Below are 20,211 nucleotides of genomic sequence, written 5' to 3'. Positions count from 1 at the left end.
ACAGCTGCAACATTAGCCACTTTAAACCCCTCCAAACCACACAATAAGCAAACTGACACCCACTATAAAAACATGGCACCACCACAAACACGGAACCTAACAAAAGCAGCACAACTCCCCAGTTCAGGTCTAAGGCTAGCAGCTGAGACCAGCCCATCCACTCAAAACACATCCCCACCCAATCAGAACACACACCCCATTCAAAACACACTCCCACCCACTTAAGCAGCGATATATCCTTTACATGTATTCATTTGGGCATGGTATATTATGCAGGCCCAGCAATTGTGTTTTGTTAATTCAGGTTTAGGGTTAAGTGTGTCTTGTGGTGTCATTTGCTTCTGCCTTTCCCCTCCCAAATGGAGTGTTTCTTCTCCAGTTACGTGTTGTGTGTACGAAGACTGCTATTTTCATTGCTTATGTAAAGGCAATGATGAATTCACATCTAGGCATTTTGGGAGGCTGAGTTGGCCATCTCTGAATGTGAAGAGCCGTTGGCTTTTGATTAAGGGGCAAGAAGATATCTAGTAAATTGGCCCTTTAAAACAGTTTACAGCTCCCGTATGTGAAGCAATCCAGGAACTTTCTGAAGGAGCGTGATGTGATCTTACTGCTAAAGCAAAGCAGATATCATTATAAGTTGTTTTCATAAGGCAGGCGCCTGGAAACCAGATGAAATCTACTCTGGAATCTGGTGAAAAAGTTAGCAGGCAGATTTTAATTATCATTGTCCACTTCAAAAAGCTATTTCAGGTAGACCTCGACCTACAACCACAGTTGGGCCCGAAATTTCTGTTGCTAAGCGAGGCAGTTGTTAAATTAGTTGCTCCCATTTGTTAAGCAAACCATGCAGTCATTAAGTGAAGCAGGTGGTCATTCAGTGAATCTGGCTTCTCCCATTGACTTGGCTTGTCAGAAGCCTGCTGGGAAGGTTCCAGGGACAGTGCAACCGTCCTAAATACATGCCAGTTGCCGAGTGCTCAAATTTTGATCATGCCGCAATGGTCATGTGAAAACTGGTCATCGGTAACTTTTTTTCAGTGCTGTTGTAACTTTGAAGGGTCACTAAATGGGTGGTTGTAAGTCAAGGACTACCTGTATTGAGAATATTGTAATAGCATGGTGAAATTTAAAGGAGAAGAAGTTCATCATGACTGTAAATGGTTGCCTGCCACAATGGACGGTTCCAACTTCGTCCATACCAAGCAAACTCAGATACGCAGACAATCTGTGGAGTGTAGCCTGTCAGAATCCATTTATATCACATTCATAAATGTATGTTTAAAACATTATTCCCCCCCTGGATTCTGCCATCTCCCGAGGAAGGAGGAGCAGATGTGGATTCAGCCTGCCTTAGGTTATTTCAAAGACCAAGGGAAACCTTTTGAACTGGGGGAACAAAGGGGAGGGTTAGGGAAGAAGGCATCTGGCCTGTGTCTCCATTTGAATCTGTAAAGGAAGAAGGCAATAACCGTAAAGATCCGAAGTTCCCTTTTTCCCACGAAAGGGATGACATGAAGTAAATGATGGGGGGGGGCTGACCAAATGGGGTTGAGGGAAGGGCGGTTGAACCGGGAACACTTTATAAAGTTTCAATCTGTAAAACAATACCAGGTCCTGTCTTGTATTTCCACAACCAAACATGTCCTAGTAAAAATTCCTTTTGGACTAGAACTGACTTCAAGAGTTTTTGTTTTCCTAAGACGGGGTGGGTCCTGACATAGCCAGAGATTTGGTTTACCACCTTAAGTCAATCAGGAAGTTCGATAGAGAACCAGAACAATCTAGTTCACACACCTGGTAAGCTGTGGCTTACTTAATTATGAGTTTTTGAATAAGCCCCAATTTGTTGGGTTCAGCCAGTATGCTAAGTTCTGAATAGTTTGCAAGTCTCAACCACAGCAACTTTAAGATATGTGGACTTCAACTCTCAAAACTCAGAATTCCTATACTAGTTAGAGAATGCTGGGAGTTGAAGCTAACACATCTTAGTGGAGTGGAGTGGAGTGGAGTGGAGTGGAATAGAGTAGAGTAGAGTAGAGTGGAGTGGAGTGGAACGGAACGGAACAGAACAGAACAGAACAGAATAGAATAGAGCTGGAAGGGACCTTGGAGGTCTTCTACTCCAGCCCCCCACATAAGCAGGAGAACCTATATCATCTCAGACAAGTGACTGCCATCATGGCTGATTTCACTTAACATACTGAGCCAAAACCAAAATAACCACTTTATGGCTAGTGAATCAGTCCATTGTCTGAGGATTAAATCTGAATCAGTTACAATAGATTATAAGCCTGTCGAGGGATATTTATTATCTTATAATCGTAATTCAGGGATAAGTAACCGGTGCCAGCACAGATCCCCACCCATCAATATTTTTAAATAAATTAAATATTCTAATATCTTCTTTTTTCCATTCTTGATAAAAAAATCAGAGCAAAGGAAGAATTATGCACGAGACAGCATCAGTAGCATTTCAGAGATAACACAGTACCGTGTGGAGGTAAGATTTTTTTATTATTATTTTTATCTTATTTATGTACATCAGATGTCCATAGATAGCTATAGTTGGTTTTTTCTATTCTCTCCATTTTATTTTGTAAGCAACGTGTTTTGCTTTTTCAAAAATAATCTCTCCAAATTGTATAAGTACCTGCTCTGCTGATCCTTTGATAAACATACATCTTCTTTTCTTTTGCCAACCTGTCAGCACCTGACCACTTTTGTTCTGGATCGGAAAGAAGCCATGATCACAGTTGATGATGGAATAAGGAAGCTGAAACTCTTGGATGCCAAGGGCAAGGTCTGGACCCAAGATATGATTCTTCAAGTGGATGACAAAGCTGTCAGTCTAGTGGACTTAGAATCCAAGGTAAAGACTCAGTGATAAGGTTGACATGTTGGCAGAGTTGGGAGAACATTTTCAGAGTTTTGATTAGAGCCTGGCACATATTAACTGATGAAGGTTATCCAACCAATTTCTGAGCAGGGAAATTAGATTTATGGACAATTTCTTTCAGTTTCACCAGGGAAGAAGAAATTCTCCAGCCTCTGATCCTTTGAAAAATTGTCAAAAGCTAATTCTCATTCATGAAATAACAATGAGAAATATGGGGGAAATCAGAAGAATCCATCCTTCTGGCCACCAGTTTTATATTATTTTTCCTAACTTTTTTTTCCTGTTGACACATCTAGAGTCATAGTATATACGGGGGTACCAATATATTGGGGAGGCAAGAGAAGGATTTTAACCAGGTTGAAGAATTTTGTATCTCCTGCTTCTTCCTCCCATTTGCCTTTCAGAATGAACTTGAGAACTTCCCCTTGAACACCATACAGCATTGCCAGGCTGTGATGAATTCATGCAACTACGACTCCATCCTTGCTCTAGTGTGCAAAGAGCCATCCCAGAGCAAAGCAGATCTCCATCTTTTCGAGTGTGATGAAGTGAAGGTAGGGCAAAATACTGCAGTTGAACACATGGAGCTGGAATATATGAGGGGTTTTTTTTATTATTTGCTTACTTATTTATTTTGTTCCATAACCTTACCCTGCTGTCTTCGATCTGTCACCTTCTAGACCTGCTGGATCTTAAATTTTTAATTAGCAGGAAATTCTAGGAGCTGTAGCATCAGTGCACTAGGAAGATGGTAGGCGACGGAAAACTTAAATATGCCATTCATATATAAGAACTGAACAAGATCTTTTTCATACCTTGGGTATGAACAGGACCCATTAGGTCTACCTTAACCAGTGCCAGGCACTGATGATGCCACCTAGTTGGGTAATAAAACAACCCTCAGAGATCAGCAAGGACTCCTTATTTCAACCCTGAGCTACAAATATTCTCTTCTGTTGGTATGTTTGTCCCCTCAGAGTTCTAAGCAGAGTTTTAAGCATAGACATTATTTAGCATCCTCCTTTAATAACTGTTAGGTGTGAAGTCTTTAGCGTGTGAAGTTTGGCCATGAGGGTTCCTCCACTCTATTTATTAAATTTATTTTTTATTTATTTATTAAATTTTTATACCGCCCTTCTCCCGAAGGACTCAGGGCGGTGTACAGGGCCCTGAGTCCTTCGGGAGAAGGGCAGTATAAAAATAGAGCATCTTACTGTAGAAGGTGGTAATAATAATAATAATAATAATAATAATAATAATAATAATAATAATAATAACAACAACAACAACAACACGGCAGCAGCCCATGTCAACCATTAGTGCCAGTCAATTTGAGTGTTCAGTTGACTGAGTTTCATGTTTTATGAATAAAAGTTTTATAATATTAATAATAATAATAGTAGTACTAGTACTTGTAGCAGTAGTAAAGTTGGAAGGGACCTTGGAGGTCATCTAGTCCAACTCCCTGCTCAAGCAGGAGACCCTATTCCATTTCAGACAAATGGCTGTCCAGTCTCTTCTTAAAAACCTCCAGTGTTGGAGCATTCACAGCTTCTGGAGGCAGGTTGTTCCACTGGTTAATTGTTCTAACTGTCAGGAAGTTTCTCCTTAGTCCTAGGTTGCTTCTCTCCACCCCCTCTCTTCAAGAAAGTTTTTTAAACCTATCTGTGGAGGTTCCCAATCATCCAGGTCATTGTTGTCCCAAAGGTGCTTTTTTCTGAAAGGCAACTGGACTTTCATGGGTTTCCCCCCCCCCTTTGAAAATGTTTCACTTCTCATCCAAGAAGCTTCTTCAGTTCATGTGCCAGCTGGCGAGGGGTCCTGAAGGAGAAGCTGCTGTCTGGAGGTGGTTGATACACAAATAGAGGAGGCACTAATTGAGGAGGTCTCCCACCTCTCCCCTCCGTACCCCTGATTTATTTATTCATTATTTTTTTTAGCTTGTTGCCGTTTTTGTAATTTTATTTCACTTTTATATTTATAATCGTTGTTACATGTCGTTGTTCCTGAGGGAAGCTTCCGAGAGTCTCCTGAATCACAAGATGGCTGGCAAATAAGTTGGGTGGGTTGGTTTGATTGATTAAATGATCACCATCAATCTTGCACAGCAGTTGGGTTTGTAGGAAACTGATAGCAGCATTTAGGTTCATCCCTGTATAATTAATGAGATTTTCATAACACTAAGTTACACTTAATCAGCTTGTTGTGTGACACTTCAGGATCATTTCGAGAAAAGCTGTTCTGAAAATGCTTGTGGTGGCTGAGTGACACATAAATAAAAGAATGGTTAAACAGTAGCGTGGAATTTATAAAGATACTGCAATTGGAGACCTATTTCACTATTTTGCTTTTCCAGGCAAAGCATAATGATATATAGATTTGGCTTTTAGAACATGACTTGCTTGCTGAGATGCTGAAGACCTAGTTGGCCATGTAATAATTTCAGCTCCTAAGCAGACTTAATATTCAAATTCTTATTTTTAAAAAATAATAGTTATTCTGCCTGTGTTTGGAAATACAAATGCCTACATTGTTGCTTATGGCCAATAATCCTGAATAGTGTTTGACTTCCTGCCAACCAGCATCCATAAATATTATGGATTTCTCCGCATAATAATCCTCCTGTGATAACTTAGTGCATAAATGAATTGGAGCAATGAGTGGCATTTGGAGCATAATTGAGCTCTGTAAAGAAATACAAATATGAAATAAGTAGATCTTTAGAAGCAAGTGGAACCCTTCCAAAATGAATGTGGAGGAATTCCTTGAACGCTTGGTCAGCAATTAGTTTCCCCAGAAGTCCATTTTGAAATGGAAGTAAAAGATAATGAATCGCACTAATGTCACTGATCAGTAAAGGATCTGGAACTCAGGATGGAAATCTTGGCAAAAGTATCCGTCTAGGGTGCCACAATTGCAAAGAAGGGAAATGTATGCATGGAATCATTAGAATGTTAATTAAAAATAACACCTCTAATGCTTTTATATAAATCCGCGGTGAGGCTACACTCCCCAAAGGATTTTATAGTGATAAAAATAGGGCCAACCAAAATCATTAGGGAAAATGATTTTAGGAGGGGAATCTTTTACTTCAGAACAAAAACAGGAAAAGGAGAGACACGCTAGAAATATAAAATCATGAGTTTTTGATTGGGGGGAGGTCAATCATAATGTTAGAACTAGGAGCCCTCCAACAAAACGAAATGCCGAGAGATTCAGGACCAGGAAAATAAAGTAATTTTTATATTGTGCAAGAAATTGATAGCCTCAGGATGTGGCTGCTATGGCCTTGGCTTGGCTACCAGTTTAGATTATGGTGATGATGATTAAATTAATTTCACTTCTTTTGCTGCTGTATAAACTCAAGATGGCTTTCAACAACAACAAAGACAGGTAGTCCTTGACTTACGACCACAATTGAGCCCAAAATTTCTGTTGTTAACTGAGACATTTGTTATTTTTTGTGTGAATGCATTAACATGGACACTGTATGACATAGAATAATGGGGCAGGGGGCTGTTGGCTAGCTCCAATAAGGCTTCCTTGTATTCCCATATTTTAAGACACTGAGCACATGTCTTCCAATCAGCTAGGATAGAAATTTGCCTTAACTGGTAACATGTATCCATTTAGCTTATTACACTTTGCCCTGATTTGGTCCCCAAACTTTTAGACTGAGATTTTTTTTTTCATCATTTGAATGTGTTCCTCTGAGTTGGAATCATGCCTGGCTGTATGCTGTGTGCTCTATCACTGCACTCTGCTACTCTCCATGTGAGTCCATTAACTGAAGGCTATAACTCAACCTGGGTAGGAAAAAAAAACTTAGGGTAGCCATCTTGTAAGTGTCTAAAATGTGAAGGGGAAGGTTTTTGCTGCATCTCACGTTATTTAAATTCCCAAATCATCTTAACGAAGTTGATTGGCCACTGTTTCCAGACGGAGTGAAGAAAGTACAGGTGGAAAGTTGAAAGTTTTATGGAATTTGCTGCTATAAGATGTGGTGGCAGCTCTGCCTGTAACGCCTTGGTGCATTCAATAGACGGCTTGCTCAAGCGTTCAGCAGTGCATCCAATTAATTGCTTCTGCTTCTGCTCAGGCTAACTTTATCCATGAAGATATTGAAAGTGCCATCAGCGATAGCAAAGGAGGGAAACCAAAGCAACGACTTGAAACCCTCAGGTAAAGTTGGAGCCTTGTCTTTGCAACTCTTTCCTAGCGTTTCAGGCAGGGCGTGCATTAAGAAGCTGGTTGTGCAGGCCATATATTTGGCCTGCCCGAAGTGACACAGATTCACTTTGATGAAGTGATTCGGGCTGTGAAGGGAACATGATTTGCTCTGATGAAGCAAAGAGATCAGCCCATTTATCTCGATAAAGGAATTCAGCTGGCCTCCAATTACTTCAGATCAGTGGTGTGGCAGAAGCCTGGCTTCAGTTCTTTCCCCAGCCCATTGGCTGAAGTGCTTCCAAATCTGCACATAGCTTTGGGACTGCACGTAGCAATGCGTGCCAAAGCCACACAGTTGGGCACACTGAAGCTGCTGAGCATTTGCTGAAGCAACTCAGCATGGGAGCACTTGAAGCCAGGGCTGAAGCAGCTTTGAATAGTGTTTGATCCAAAGTTTCATCAAAAGCTGGCAATTCTTCAGAGCGTCACACAGTCCTGCTGTATGTAAAACATCCAGTAACAGAAGCTGTAGATCTTTCATCCTACTTGCTAAGAACTTGAATAGGAGAATATATTGTTCTCCAGCGTTGCATGTCGGCTTCCTACCGGTGCCTGATTGGTCACATAAATAGAATGCTAAAATGAACAGATTTTTGATCGGATTCATGGTGGCTCTTATTATGTTCTAGATAGGTGCAAAAGTAACTAATTAAGAAACACGCTTGGGAGATCCCAGAGGTTTACAAACTTATTAAATACCCTTCCCTTCCTCCCTCCCTCCGTCCCCCCCCCCCTCTCTCAATTTCTCTCTCTCAATAAAACCAAACCAAAAACTATCAAGTCAGGTGAAATAGGGTAATTGTAAAATGCATTCTTCCAATTCTTCCCAGCTTAATTTATTGCAGAGGAGAAAATGGTTATCTGCTACAGTAAATAGCTTGAAACCTAGCAACTCTTGTAACGCTTAAGAATGCACTAGAACATTTTGGTACGGTTTCCACTTGGGTTGATAAGCCAGCCCATTTTCAGAGTTGTCCTTCCTTAGGATTTTTCCAAATACTATGTGGACACTTTCCCTGTTTTAGTCACAAGCTCTTTAAAACCAGCAAATCTCCACTGAAATTCCATTGTTGAAATTTGACAGACTTAAGCTTTTGCCATCTATTATTGAAATCTGAACTTCAGTAACAAATACCCCTAACATAAGAAGGTAGGAAAAGTTCAGTAGTTAAAATAGTCAAGAGAAAGGTAAACATTTTTCTTTATTTTCGTTGTGCTGGTTGTGCAGCCAAGATTGACCGAGATGTTGTAAGTGGCCAAAGAGATTGTTTGCGAGAGGTTTTGCTCAGAGATGGTTTGTTTTTGTGATCACAAAGAGTTGACACCAAACCTTGATACCTATTCAAATCAAATTAAATGGGTTCTATATTTTTGTGCTGAGATGGTTCTGCTATGGAAACATATAAACTTTAGTGGCGCAGTGGTTAGAATGTAGTATTGCAGAAAACTCGGCCCACAGCCTGGAGTGTGATCCTGACAGGGCTCAAGGTTGACTCAGCCTTCCATCCTTCCGAGGTCAGTAAAATGAAGACCCAGACTTGTTGCAGGCAACTTGCAAATAAGGCTTCTTCGTTATAAAGCACCCAAAGAGTGCTGTAAAGCACTATGGGGCCGTATATAAGCCTAAATCCTATCGCTATTGGTAAAACCAAAAGGTGGGTGGATGAACAGACAGACAGATGGACAGACTACAATTGATTGCTGTTGCTATTTGCCACTTCCGATGGAGAGGCCAGTAACAAACATCTGAAATAGGAGATCGTGTTTTCTTGGTGTTTCACTGTTATATCATTATTATTTTTTCCTGCCTTAGGATGATTTCCAGATCAGAGAGTGCCATTCCTCCACCTCCTAGAGCCCCAGCTCCTGTCCCTCCAGGGACCGTTACACAGGTGGATGTCCGGAGCCGGGTGGCAGCTTGGTCCGCGTGGGCAGCTGAAAAGGGAGATTGTGAGTATTGCTGAAACTGTGAGATGCGATTCAAAGATTCCGAGTGTTTTGCTCTGGACATTATTAAGCCTTGCCTTAGGGCAGGGTTAGGCAACCTTGGCTCTTTTATGACTCGTGGACTTCGACTCCCAGAATTCCTGAGCCAGCTGTGCTCATAAAAGTCATAAAAGAGCCAAGGTTGCCTAACCCTGCCTTAGGGCAATATGACTCATTATCCTACAGTAAATCTCCTGGCAGAATTAATTGAAGGTATTCTACTCTCATTTAGCTTATGTTTCAACAGTTGTTTTAGTTTATTTTTTTAAAAAATATTTTGACCCACGTCTGGGAGGTCACTCCATAAAGAGATTAAAATTGGGTTTCTAGCAAAATAATGGGAGCATCATTCCAATTCATGTTTAAAAGATAGAAACGTTTGGATTTCTTTTCCAAGAATATTAGCAAGACAGTTGTTTGTAGCCTTAGCAAGCTAAGTACATATTTTGAATTGACAATAGGTTGCTATTATTTTTTCAAGATGAGTATGAGGTCCTTATGTACAATGTTTCCTGTATCCCTCCAATATCTGAGATTCCCTGGGAGGTATAATAGGACCAAGGGCCTCTATCACGATAGTCCTCTAAATAAGGGGTATATATTCTGGGACGCGGTGGCTCAGTGGGTTAGGACGCTGAGCTTGTCGATCAGAAGGTCGGCAGTTTGGTGGGTTGAATCCCGAGTGCCGCGTAACAGAGTGAGCGCCTGTTACCCGTCCCAGCTTCTGCTAACCTAGCAGTTCGAAAGCACGTAAAAATGCAAGTAGAAAAATAGGGACCACTACGGTGGGAAGGTAACAGCGTTCCGTGCGCCTCTGGCATCTAGTCATGCCGGCCACATGACCACGGAGACGTCCTCGGACAAGCGCTGGCTCTTCGGCTTTGAAACGGAGATGAGCACCGGCCCCTAGAGTCGGAAACGACTAGCACGCATGTGCGGGGGAACCTTTACCTTTACATTATTCTGGGTGGTGTGACTCTGCTCTCTTTTTCCAATTCCAGGCAACTGTGTTGCATTTTCCAAATATGTAAATGTTGAACTTTCGTTTCAGGTTTCATAGGCTGGATTGAGGCACGCCGTTTCATTCATTACTGAGTTTCCAATTCTCACCATAGATTGAATGTTAAGCTTACCCAACCATCTGGGTTCTCACAAAATCCTAAGCCATAGTCATTACACTTTTCACACTTGGCACTGGTGGCCAAGATTTCATCAAAGCGATGGCCTTGAAAAATGCAAGGGCTAAAACTTCCATGATACCCAAACCCACAATGACCTATTGAGCTGGAAGAAGCTGCAAATCACAACACAGTTGGGGAAAGGAAAAAAAAACCTTCATAATCATGCATTATTTGTTGGCTGTTGAATGCAACAGACTTTCTTGTTTCATTCATAGGAAAACCAGTCAATCTTATCATGTTGTGCAAATATGAACACTACATTTTTCAGTAACCTTGGTCAAATTGGTGGTCTAATCACAGCCACTGTGTCTCTCCCCTGAGGAAGCTTCTGTTCATCTCCTTGTTTCTTTAGGTGAGAAACCAAAGCAATACCATGAGCATGAAGAAACAGCTGAAATGATGGCAGCCAAGATTGACCGAGATGTTGTAAGTGGCCAAAGAGATTGTTTGCGAGAGGTTTTGATGTTTCTCAAACTTGGTGGAGCAGTTGATATTATCATTAAGTTCTACTCACAATTTTTTTCTCCCAACAATAAATTTTAGGGCTGTGAAATAGGAAAACATTTAATGGTGACTAATGTCAGAGCTGCCATCCTTTGCTGGCTACTATGTTTCGCTAGATCAGGGCTTTTCAACCAGTGGTACGGGTACCACCAGTGGTACATTGGCACCTGGCAGGTGGTACGCGACCATCCTAGAAAAGTGGTAGCGGGGGAGGGGAATGAGCTGAACCGGTGGCAGCACCGCACAAGCCTGAGCAAGAGATGGCTGGAGCTGCAGGGTTGTTAGGGCTCAGTGGAAATGCCAGGATCAGCGCTTCTTTGGGGCTGCCAGGGTTCAGCGGAAGTGCCAGGATCAGTACCAGGCTCCAGCTGGAGCTCAGCGCTGATCCCGGTGCTTCTTCTGAGCCTTGAAGAAGCACCAATCAGCTGGAATGTTGCAGCATCTCCAGGGTCTTGTGATTTACATTCAGATGCTTGGCAACTGATTCATATTTATGACGGTCACAGAGTACCAGGGTCATGTGAAGTGACCAAAACCTGCTGCAATCACCCAGCATATGGGGGGGGGAATAAAAACCAAACACCTCCCACCCCACCTCCACTGCCAATCCTCAACAGAAATGCTCACAACAATGAAAACTTCGGACATGAGGAAGAGCGCCGCTGGGTGGGCAAGCAGGTGTCTTGCTCGGCTGGAGCTTGGGGGGTACTTTTTTTCAGTGCCATTGTAACTTTGAACAGTCAATAAGCGAACTGTTGTAAGTCGAGGACTACCTGTACTTCATCACTTTTTTCCATTTTTTTTTGGTCATCAAGTTTTTGACACCTTGCTAGGCGACTGGTGGTACTCAGATGTTGCCATATCCTAAAAGTGGTACAAAGGGTGAAAAGGTTGAAAAGTCCTGCGCTAGATCCCAGTCTGCCATAAGCTGTGGGGAGGAGGGAGCGGTAGGAAGACAGAATGTCAGAGCTGCCATCCTTCGCTCACAACTACGTTTTGCTAGATGCCAATCTGCCATAAGCTATGGGGGGAGGGAGCTCTGGGAAGATGAGGGAAACCAAAAGGAATCTTTGTGCCATCCTGAGACATCCCAAGACCAGGAACTTGGGAATGAAATTAACACCTCTCCATCTATCCAACCGTTGCAGGGACAGTTACCAAAACATCTTATTCTAATATGACTGGACAATGGAGAGTTAGAGGGGTGGGGTGGAATGGGAAAGGGAAAGTTAACTAAGGAATCTTTGTGCGCAAACTCTTAGTTCTGGCTTTGCTCTACTGCAGGGGTCCCCAACCCCCGGTCCATGGACCCAGTACCGGGCCGCGGCGTGCCAGCAACCGGTCCGCACAAACAAGCAAAAGCCCATTTGCAGAATGCAGACAGCACACAAAACCTTGCACTCTCTGGTCTGTGGAAAAACCTTTCTCCACGGAACCGGTCCCTGGTGCCTAAAAGTTTGGGACCTCTGCTCTCCTGTAACCATTTGGCTTTTAGAGATCTTTAGTAAAAAAATAATCTTTTTGCTACAAATGGAGTCGAGGGTATTTCTTTCCTAAGGGACCATGTCAGGCCAGATCCATCAACTACGCTCGTTTATTTTGGAATTCCATTTGCCCAATATTTCAGTTATGGAAAGGAGTTTTAATAATCACCTGCCACTCCTTCCTTTTCTTTTTTTTTATAAAGTTTTTATTGTTATTTTTTATTCTCTACATACATATGTTAGTTTTTCAAACAGCATGCGAGCTGGGTTCATAACACGCTAATACATATACAAATTCTACTCTTTGGTTCTCTGTTCTAACCATTTATAAAATAAATTCCAGCTTTGATAATATTCTGTTTCTTCTTTGTCTTTTAATCTCATAGTCAATCTATCTATCTCTGCGCATTCCAATATCTTCTTTATTACCTCTTCTTCTGACGGTATTTGTTCATTTTTCCAGCATTGTGCCTAACTTATTCTTGCTGCAGTTACAACAAGTAAAACCAAATATAAATTTTGTTTGTTAGTCTTTTTTTGGTACAATACCTAATAAAAAAAATTCAGGATTAAATGCTACATGTTCTCCTAACATTTTTTCTAGCCAAGCATGTATTTTTTTTCCAATAAGCCTTTACTTTGTCACATGTCCACCAAATATGATAATATGTACCTAAATTATATTTACATTTCCAACATTTACCTGATACATTTTTGAACATTTTTGCTAATCTAGCTGGAGGTAAATGCCATCTGTAAAACATTTTATACAGATTTTCTTTGTATGCAGTTGACATTGTCAATTTATAATTTCTCTCCCACAATTTTTGCCATTCTTCTAGATCTATGTTATAACCAAAGTTTTCCGCCCACCTTATCATTGTCCCTTTAATTTGTTCACTTTCCATCTCTAAAGTTAACAAAAAAATTATACAATTTTTAAATTAATTTCTCATCAGAAGTTAATAATATCTTATCGAACACATTTTGTTCTTTATAAAATCCATACATTTTCATATCTTTTTCATATCTGTTTTGTATTTGTAAGCGTACCCACCATGACATGTTGATACCCTGATGTTCCAATTCTTGTTTCGACTTTAATGTCCCATCAATATTTAAAATGTCTCTATACGTCCAAGTTTTTTCCAAAATCTTAACAAGTTTACATGTGAAAAAGCTTCAATTGTTGATAACCACCCTGGAATTTTTACATATATTTTCATTTTAATTTTTCCCCATACTGTTATCAAAGCATTTCTAATACGATGGTTTTGAAAATATCCATGATTTTTGTTTTTCCCATAACACAAAAACGCGTGCCATCCCAACTGTAAGTCATGTCCCTCCAAGCATACTGTAACAACCTTTTATTCCTAAGCATTATCCATTCTTTCACCCATGTCAGTACAGATGCTTGATAATACAAAGCCCACTCAGGTAAACCAAAACTTCCATTTTCTTTAGTATCTTGCAAAGTTTTCCTCTTTATTCTACGGTAGCTTTTTTCCCTTGCCATACAAACTTCAAAACTAAAGAATTCAACTCTTTAAAAAAAATTCCCCCAAGTTTTATCGGAATTGTCTGAAACAAAAATAGAATCTTAGGCAATATATTCATTTTAATTGTAGCTATCCTTCCTAATAGAGACAATTTTAAATTCTTCCATTTTTCCAGGTCTAACTTTATTTGTTTCAATAACCTTGTATAGTTATCTTCTTTTAATGTTGAACATGTTGGCTTCTACTCAGCACTGACTGGTCCTGGGTGCTTCCCTGCCTCTTCCCTAATGAGCAACATGCCTTATTTAAGAGACTTTTATATATTTTTCCCCTCAGTCAGTTGTAGCATCTCCTGCTGGCCTTTGATTGCCCCCGTGAGGTTTTTATACTCTTGATTCCATTTCATTACAGCTCTGGCCAGCAATGGGAGGCAGGCAATCTCTTCCCAGATTGCAAGAAAAGTCCAACAGCAGGCAATATTGTGATTTGTGTTGATTTTGATTAAAACTTAGTTTTTCAGCAGTCAAGGGTGTAAAAAAAAGAAGGCGTGGAATCTTGATTTGCATAATTTCTGGTTAAGTTTGGGGAAAAGTGTCTGCTTTTCATGTTGTATGTTTTTACTAGGCTGTCTGCCCCTGCCATAATTTCTTCATAAAGTGTGAAGCAACCCTGGGATTCAGATGAGAAATACATCCCTCGGTTGCCTAGCAACTACAAGGTGGTTGTCTGGCACCCTCTCAGAACTAAAAAATGGCTGCCTGGAGGGGGCTAGTAGAGGTAGGGAAGAGTGAGGTGGAGGATTATAGACCAGAGGCCCCCAACCTTTTGGGCACAAGGACCCTGTTCCGTGGAGAGAGGTTTTGCTATGGACCAGAGGGGGCATGGTTTCACATGCTGCCTGCATCCCACAGATAGGGTTTCTCTTGTTTGTGCGGACCGGTTTCTGGAATCCCGTGGACCAGTGCTGGTCCATGGACTGGAGGTGGGGGACCCCTGGTGTAGAGGATATTAGAAGTGGAAAGACCAAGATGCTATATTAACTACTGACCAGTAGGAGGCACCACATGACCACAAAATGCCCTGCATGGTCAACATGGTCAACCTAAGGGTTCAACTTCCACTAAAAGGTTGGACATGGAGCATCTAAGGAGAACATCTATGTCTGAAGAGTTCCACTTCACACAATAGGTTGGCATAGTGTAGTGCTTCCCATTGGACAAGTAGTTAATATAACATCTGATGCTACTTAGGCTAACATAAGGGGATGTGGTCTTGAAGTTTGTAGCACGAAAACAATATTTTTTATTTTATTTTAATTCCATTTATATCCCGCCCTTTATATCCCCAATATGAGAACATATTGGGGGAAAAATGTGAACTTGCAAAGGTTCTTTAAGACTGAGATATCTACTGTATGTTCTGCCTTGGACAGAACATACCAGAGCTTATCACAAGGATCGAAGTCTTTTGCATGTTGCTGATAATCGTGGAATCATGTTCTTTTTTGTGTACTTAGGATGAACTGGGAACCTTTGTATACTTAGGGTGCTGCCACATGAACTGGGAATGCAGTCTGTGATTTATATCAATTCCCTTTTGCAGATGTGGATTTCAGAGAAAGATTGGTATAGGTGGTGGTGGTGGGGGGGGGAAATTGGCCAATCATTACTGATTATTAACTTCAAACAAAATTCCTGATAAATGTTCAAAGATCCATCTAGGATCCCCACAGCAACAACAATTCAAAGCTTACTGCCATAAATAGCAGCACGGTACAATTTACTTGTGGGGTTTTTGGTTTCCTTTGTTTTGCGCTTTCAAGTCAGGTTTTGAATCCTGGACAAGTTCCTGCAGTTTTCTCGGCAGGATTTCAGAAGTGCTTTGCCATATCCTCCTTCCCAAGTGGCTGGCCCAAGGTCACCTAGCTGGCTTTGTATCTAAGGCAGGAATAGAACTCATGATCTCCCAGATCCTCGCCTGATGCCTTATTATTATTATTATGGTTGGCTGGTTGGTTGGTTGCAAACTCAGCCAGATGTTTAGACTGGATTTGACATTTTTATCCAACTGTTGAGTCCTTCCCAAGGACCTGGGATAGGCAGATGTTTGTTATTTAAAGGGACCATCGCAGGATGTAAGCTGTTCCAAGTAGTGATCACGGCGCAGGTGTCTAGATTCTGCGCTGCAGCATTGGGGATTCGCCAGAAACATAAGTAAACATTTTAGATCTTTTTAATAATCTTTTATAACTAATTTTATTACGTGTTTTTATCCAGCATTAGACTATACCCAATGTATACTACTGCTAAGCTTGTAAGCCGCCCTGAGTCTTCGGAGAAGGGCGGGATATAAATGGAATAAAAAAAAAAAATGTATTTTTTATTGTCAGGTCAGTATGATTCAGTTTTTCTGAAGGTAGCTAGTTTTTGTTATACTGTCTGTAAAACTAGGCAGACCTTGGTCACCCAGCTGTTCCAAGTAAAACTTGCCTTTTGCAATTGATTAATGAGGGTTTCTATCAGTGTGGATGGTATTCAAGTTGTTCTGGGATTGCACCTATTGCTGTTGGTGCTATCTTTGCTCCTTAATATTATTTACTAATATTATTCTTGAAGATGTTAATTGTTGTTACTGACCATTTTGTTAGGATTACAGGAAATATTTTCCCCACCAACGTTTTATTGTCATAAGAACTTCCTTAGCTATCAAAAAATAACATTCAAGATAATGCACATTGTGCTTCCTGGATGATCTGAGAGATGAGCTTGAGCCTGCTCAGCCAATTAAGACCTTCTGATTTAGGAATAAGGAAGAGTGTCCATCAAGGGCTTGCCAAACCGTCCTCAACAGTTTTAGCCTAGCCGACTGTTATATTTTAACAATATCTGGAGGGCTACACATCCTTTCAAAAGGGATGCGGTGGCTCAGTGGGTTAGGACGCTGAGCTTGTTGATCAGATGGTCGGCAGTTTGGCAGGTCGCATCCCGAGTGCCGCGTAACAGAGTGAGCGCCTGTTTCTAATCCCAGCTTCTGCTAACCTAGCAGTTCGAAAGCATGTAAAAATGCAAGTAGAAAAATAGGGACCGCTACGGTGGGAAGGTAACAGCGTTCCGTGAGCCTTTGGCGTCTAGTCATGCCAGCCACATGACCACGGAGACATCCTCGGACAAGCGCTGGCTCTTCAGCTTTGAAACGGAGATGAGCACCGGCCCCTAGAGTTGGAAACGACTAGCACGCATGTGTGGGGGAACCTTTACCTTTACCTTACACATCCTCTCTCCTCCTCTGACCTTTATCCTACTAAGGGTCATGAATCAGAAAAGGAGATTGATAGACTAAAGCTGAGATAGCTATTTGGAGCCTGTAGGAACTTAGTTCAGGATTGAGTGAAAAGAAAGAAGGCAGAGTAGTAACTTTAAGACTATATTTGGATGTCCCTTGGAACTGGCCCTCAACATCTCTTTGTACTAAGAGCTAAAAATACTTTTAATGGATCCAGACTCTCATTTCATAACTGGTGTGGGGGAGGGGAGGGGGAGGAACTAGAGCAGAAATAGTTTTATAAGTTCATAATTGCTTGCTATAAGATAAGGCTAAAAAAAGGTTTCCCTAGCACTCCAGAAAGAACAAAGTTAAGCCAAGATCTTGTGTGGGAAGAACTTAACGCAAATAATCGTGCTCCAATCTTTACTGAGCACAGAGCATTTTCTGGCGGTAGCTTGAGAACAAAGGGGGGAAACACAGACCCAAGTCATGTGGTAATATCAGCCTATTCATTTTACAGAGCGTCACTTTCTGTAAATAAACGCACAGGTTCTCTGCAGTGACTCCCGTTTCTTCGTAACTAACAATACAACCTTTTGAGTGACGTTCCTTACATTCGTAAATGACACCCACTGTCTATTTCCTTTAGCAAATCCTGAATCATATTCTGGATGACATTGAATATTTTGTCACCAAGCTTCAAAAAGCAGCAGAAGCTTTTTCAGAACTTTCAAAGCGGAAGAAAAGCAAGAAACATAAGAAGAAAGGGCCAGGTGGTAAGAATCAGAACCATTTTCTTTTTTCCAGTAGTTTTCTGATCACATATTCACTCGCTGAACTGTTAAGAGTTCCTCTATTCAGTTAAATAAGTAGTTGCATTGGGCAGAGCTCAACAGACTTTACCATTGAGTCGTTATCTGTTTGTTATACTCTAGTCATGTTTTGGGCCAGATTTATGTTTAATGTTTGGCTAATGTTGAAAAGAACAGGCAGCTGATCTTTTCTCTATTCTGTCATTTGTTTGCATACATGCTCAGTAGAACAAAGAAAAAGAGTATGAATCAACGTTAAAAAATGGAATTTCAGTAAGGCAGCCATCTTGAGTCAATTAATTCTTTTGTCTGGATTAAGGGCGTGTTAGCTTGGAGTATGAAATCTTGTGAAATGTTCCATTTCAAGTGCAAAATGGGCTCTTTCAAGTGTTTTGGAAGTATTTCTTTCAGCTGGGAACAGAGATTATTATCTCTTTCAAACTCTACATTTTCAAAAATGTTTGAAACAGCCCATCACATGCTTGAAGTGGGATTTGCAAAAATTTTCAGAACAAAATAATTTGCATCTTGATACATTAGGCATTTCCCCCCATGTGTGTGTGAGTGAGTGAAACAGCCAGTGTGGTATTGTGGTTAAGGAACCACTGGTGTGGGAGCCCTGGTGGTGCAGTGGCTAGAATGCAGTATTGCAGGTAAACTCTGCCTACAGCCTGGAGTTTGATCCTGACAGAGGGTTGACGCAACCTTCCATCCTTCTGAGGTCAGTAAAATGAGGACCCAGATTGTTGGGGGAATAGACTCACTCTGTAAACCACTTAAAGAGGGCTGTAAAAGTCTAAATGCTATTGTTATTACTATTGCAAAAGTACAGGATTGAGGAGATTGATGCAAAGGTGCTAAGTGCCAGTAATTCACTTTTAGCCATATAGACCAAAGTAGAAAATTGCTTATCTATCATCCCACACTGCTCTAGTGTGGTAGATCAGTGTTTCTCAACACCAGTAACTTTAAGCTTATGTAGATTTCAACTCACAGAATCTCCAGCCTAGCATGCTGATTGAGGAACTCTGGGAGTTGAAGTACATGGAGAGTTCTGGGAACTGAAGTACATGTTAAAATTGCTAAGGTTGAGAAACACTGTAATGGATAACATCCATAATCTTCAATGAAAAGACCTTCATCCTTTGTTGGATTGACTTGGGCTGATCTTCTCTCCCTCTCTCCCTCCCCCCCCCCTCTCTCCCTCTCTCCTGATATCTTCAAGAGTGGATATATTTGAGACTGGGGTATATGAGAGTCATGGGAATTGGGAGATGTAGTTTCAATGCACCTAGAGGATACCACTTTGGGGGCAGATTGGTTATTAGCATTCTATAGAGTGAACTGCAGGAGAATAAATTTACATGAAGAAGAGGCCACCAACTTTTAAAAGTTTCTTGCTGATAACACTTTTGTCTATTAGCCAAAGGACTGAGCTCCATGTTTCTATAATTTATTGAGGACATTCAAAATGATCCTTGAAGCTACACAGCCCATTTATACATCACATTCAGCGTAGAATCTGATCCTCCTATTTTGCCAGCGATGAAAATATTTCTACAGGTACTTGTCTAAGTGATTTTGGTTTCACTTTTCTACTTTTCACCAGAGGGGGTCTTAACTCTCCGTGCGAAACCTCCATCTGCAGATGAATTTGTGGACTGTTTGCAAAAATTTAAGCATGGTTTCAACCTTTTGGTAAGTGAGTATGAGCTGGCTATTCCAAGCAATTCCAGGTTTTTGTTGAAGCTTGGTATCAATAGTCTGTTTGTTTTTTAAAATCTGTTTTTACAAACTGCTCCTCCTGTGAATTTCACCAGCTTTCCTGTAAACTGCAACTTAGATTTCCTTAACTAAATACACTTAGCAGTTGTACAAACTGTTCTGAATTGTTTGTTTTAGAACAAAAGGGAAATGAACTAAGAGAGAAATCAAATGGTGGCATTATAGCTCACTTTCCTTAGAGATATGTTAAAAGTTTTTTTTTCCTGTCACACTCAGCTAAAGTATGGCAACTTCCAGAACTGTGATGATTTTGCTGGATTTTTTTCAAGCTACAAACACAAGAATCTTTCTAGGATGCTAAGGACAAGCTTCAGACAGTATATCAGGAATGTGTTTATATATTCCTACTTTCGCTCTCTTCATTTTCTGCAAGCTTCCAATAACTCCATTTGAAGATGGGCGGGTTGATATGTGGATCATAACGTGTAAACTATGATTGTTATTGTTATTCTAGAGCTGAGGTCTTCAAACCTGGCCCTTTTATGACTTGTGGACTTCAACTCCCAGAATTTCTCAGCCAAACAGACTGGCTGAGGAATTCTGGGAGTTGAAGTCCACAAGTCA

The 20,211-nt window shown here is 40.9% G+C and overlaps 1 protein-coding gene across 4 annotated transcripts in view; it reads left to right on the top strand.

Moving 5' to 3' along the window:
* The window catches only part of EPS8 (EGFR pathway substrate 8, signaling adaptor), a 166,399-nt gene that overhangs the window by 102,114 nt on the left and 44,074 nt on the right, over window positions 1-20,211 (top strand). For 2 of the 4 annotated variants that reach the window (XM_083365298.1, XM_083365299.1), the window contains exons 4-11: window positions 2,436-2,503; window positions 2,711-2,872; window positions 3,304-3,453; window positions 6,999-7,081; window positions 8,943-9,079; window positions 10,649-10,722; window positions 17,700-17,826; window positions 19,472-19,560. In XM_083365298.1, the coding sequence (XP_083221424.1) occupies window positions 2,436-2,503; window positions 2,711-2,872; window positions 3,304-3,453; window positions 6,999-7,081; window positions 8,943-9,079; window positions 10,649-10,722; window positions 17,700-17,826; window positions 19,472-19,560 (890 nt within the window). Of the gene's footprint in view, window positions 1-2,435; window positions 2,504-2,710; window positions 2,873-3,303; window positions 3,454-6,998; window positions 7,082-8,942; window positions 9,080-10,648; window positions 10,723-15,302; window positions 15,422-17,699; window positions 17,827-19,471; window positions 19,561-20,211 lie in introns of those variants that run through there. The other 2 variants (XR_014492807.1, XM_083365300.1) reach the window with 2 other exon arrangements.

Source organism: Vipera ursinii, assembly GCF_947247035.1.
Source record: "Vipera ursinii genome assembly, chromosome: 6".
Classification (NCBI taxonomy): Eukaryota; Metazoa; Chordata; class Lepidosauria; order Squamata; family Viperidae; genus Vipera; species Vipera ursinii.
This window is presented reverse-complemented; position numbering and strand designations above follow the sequence as displayed.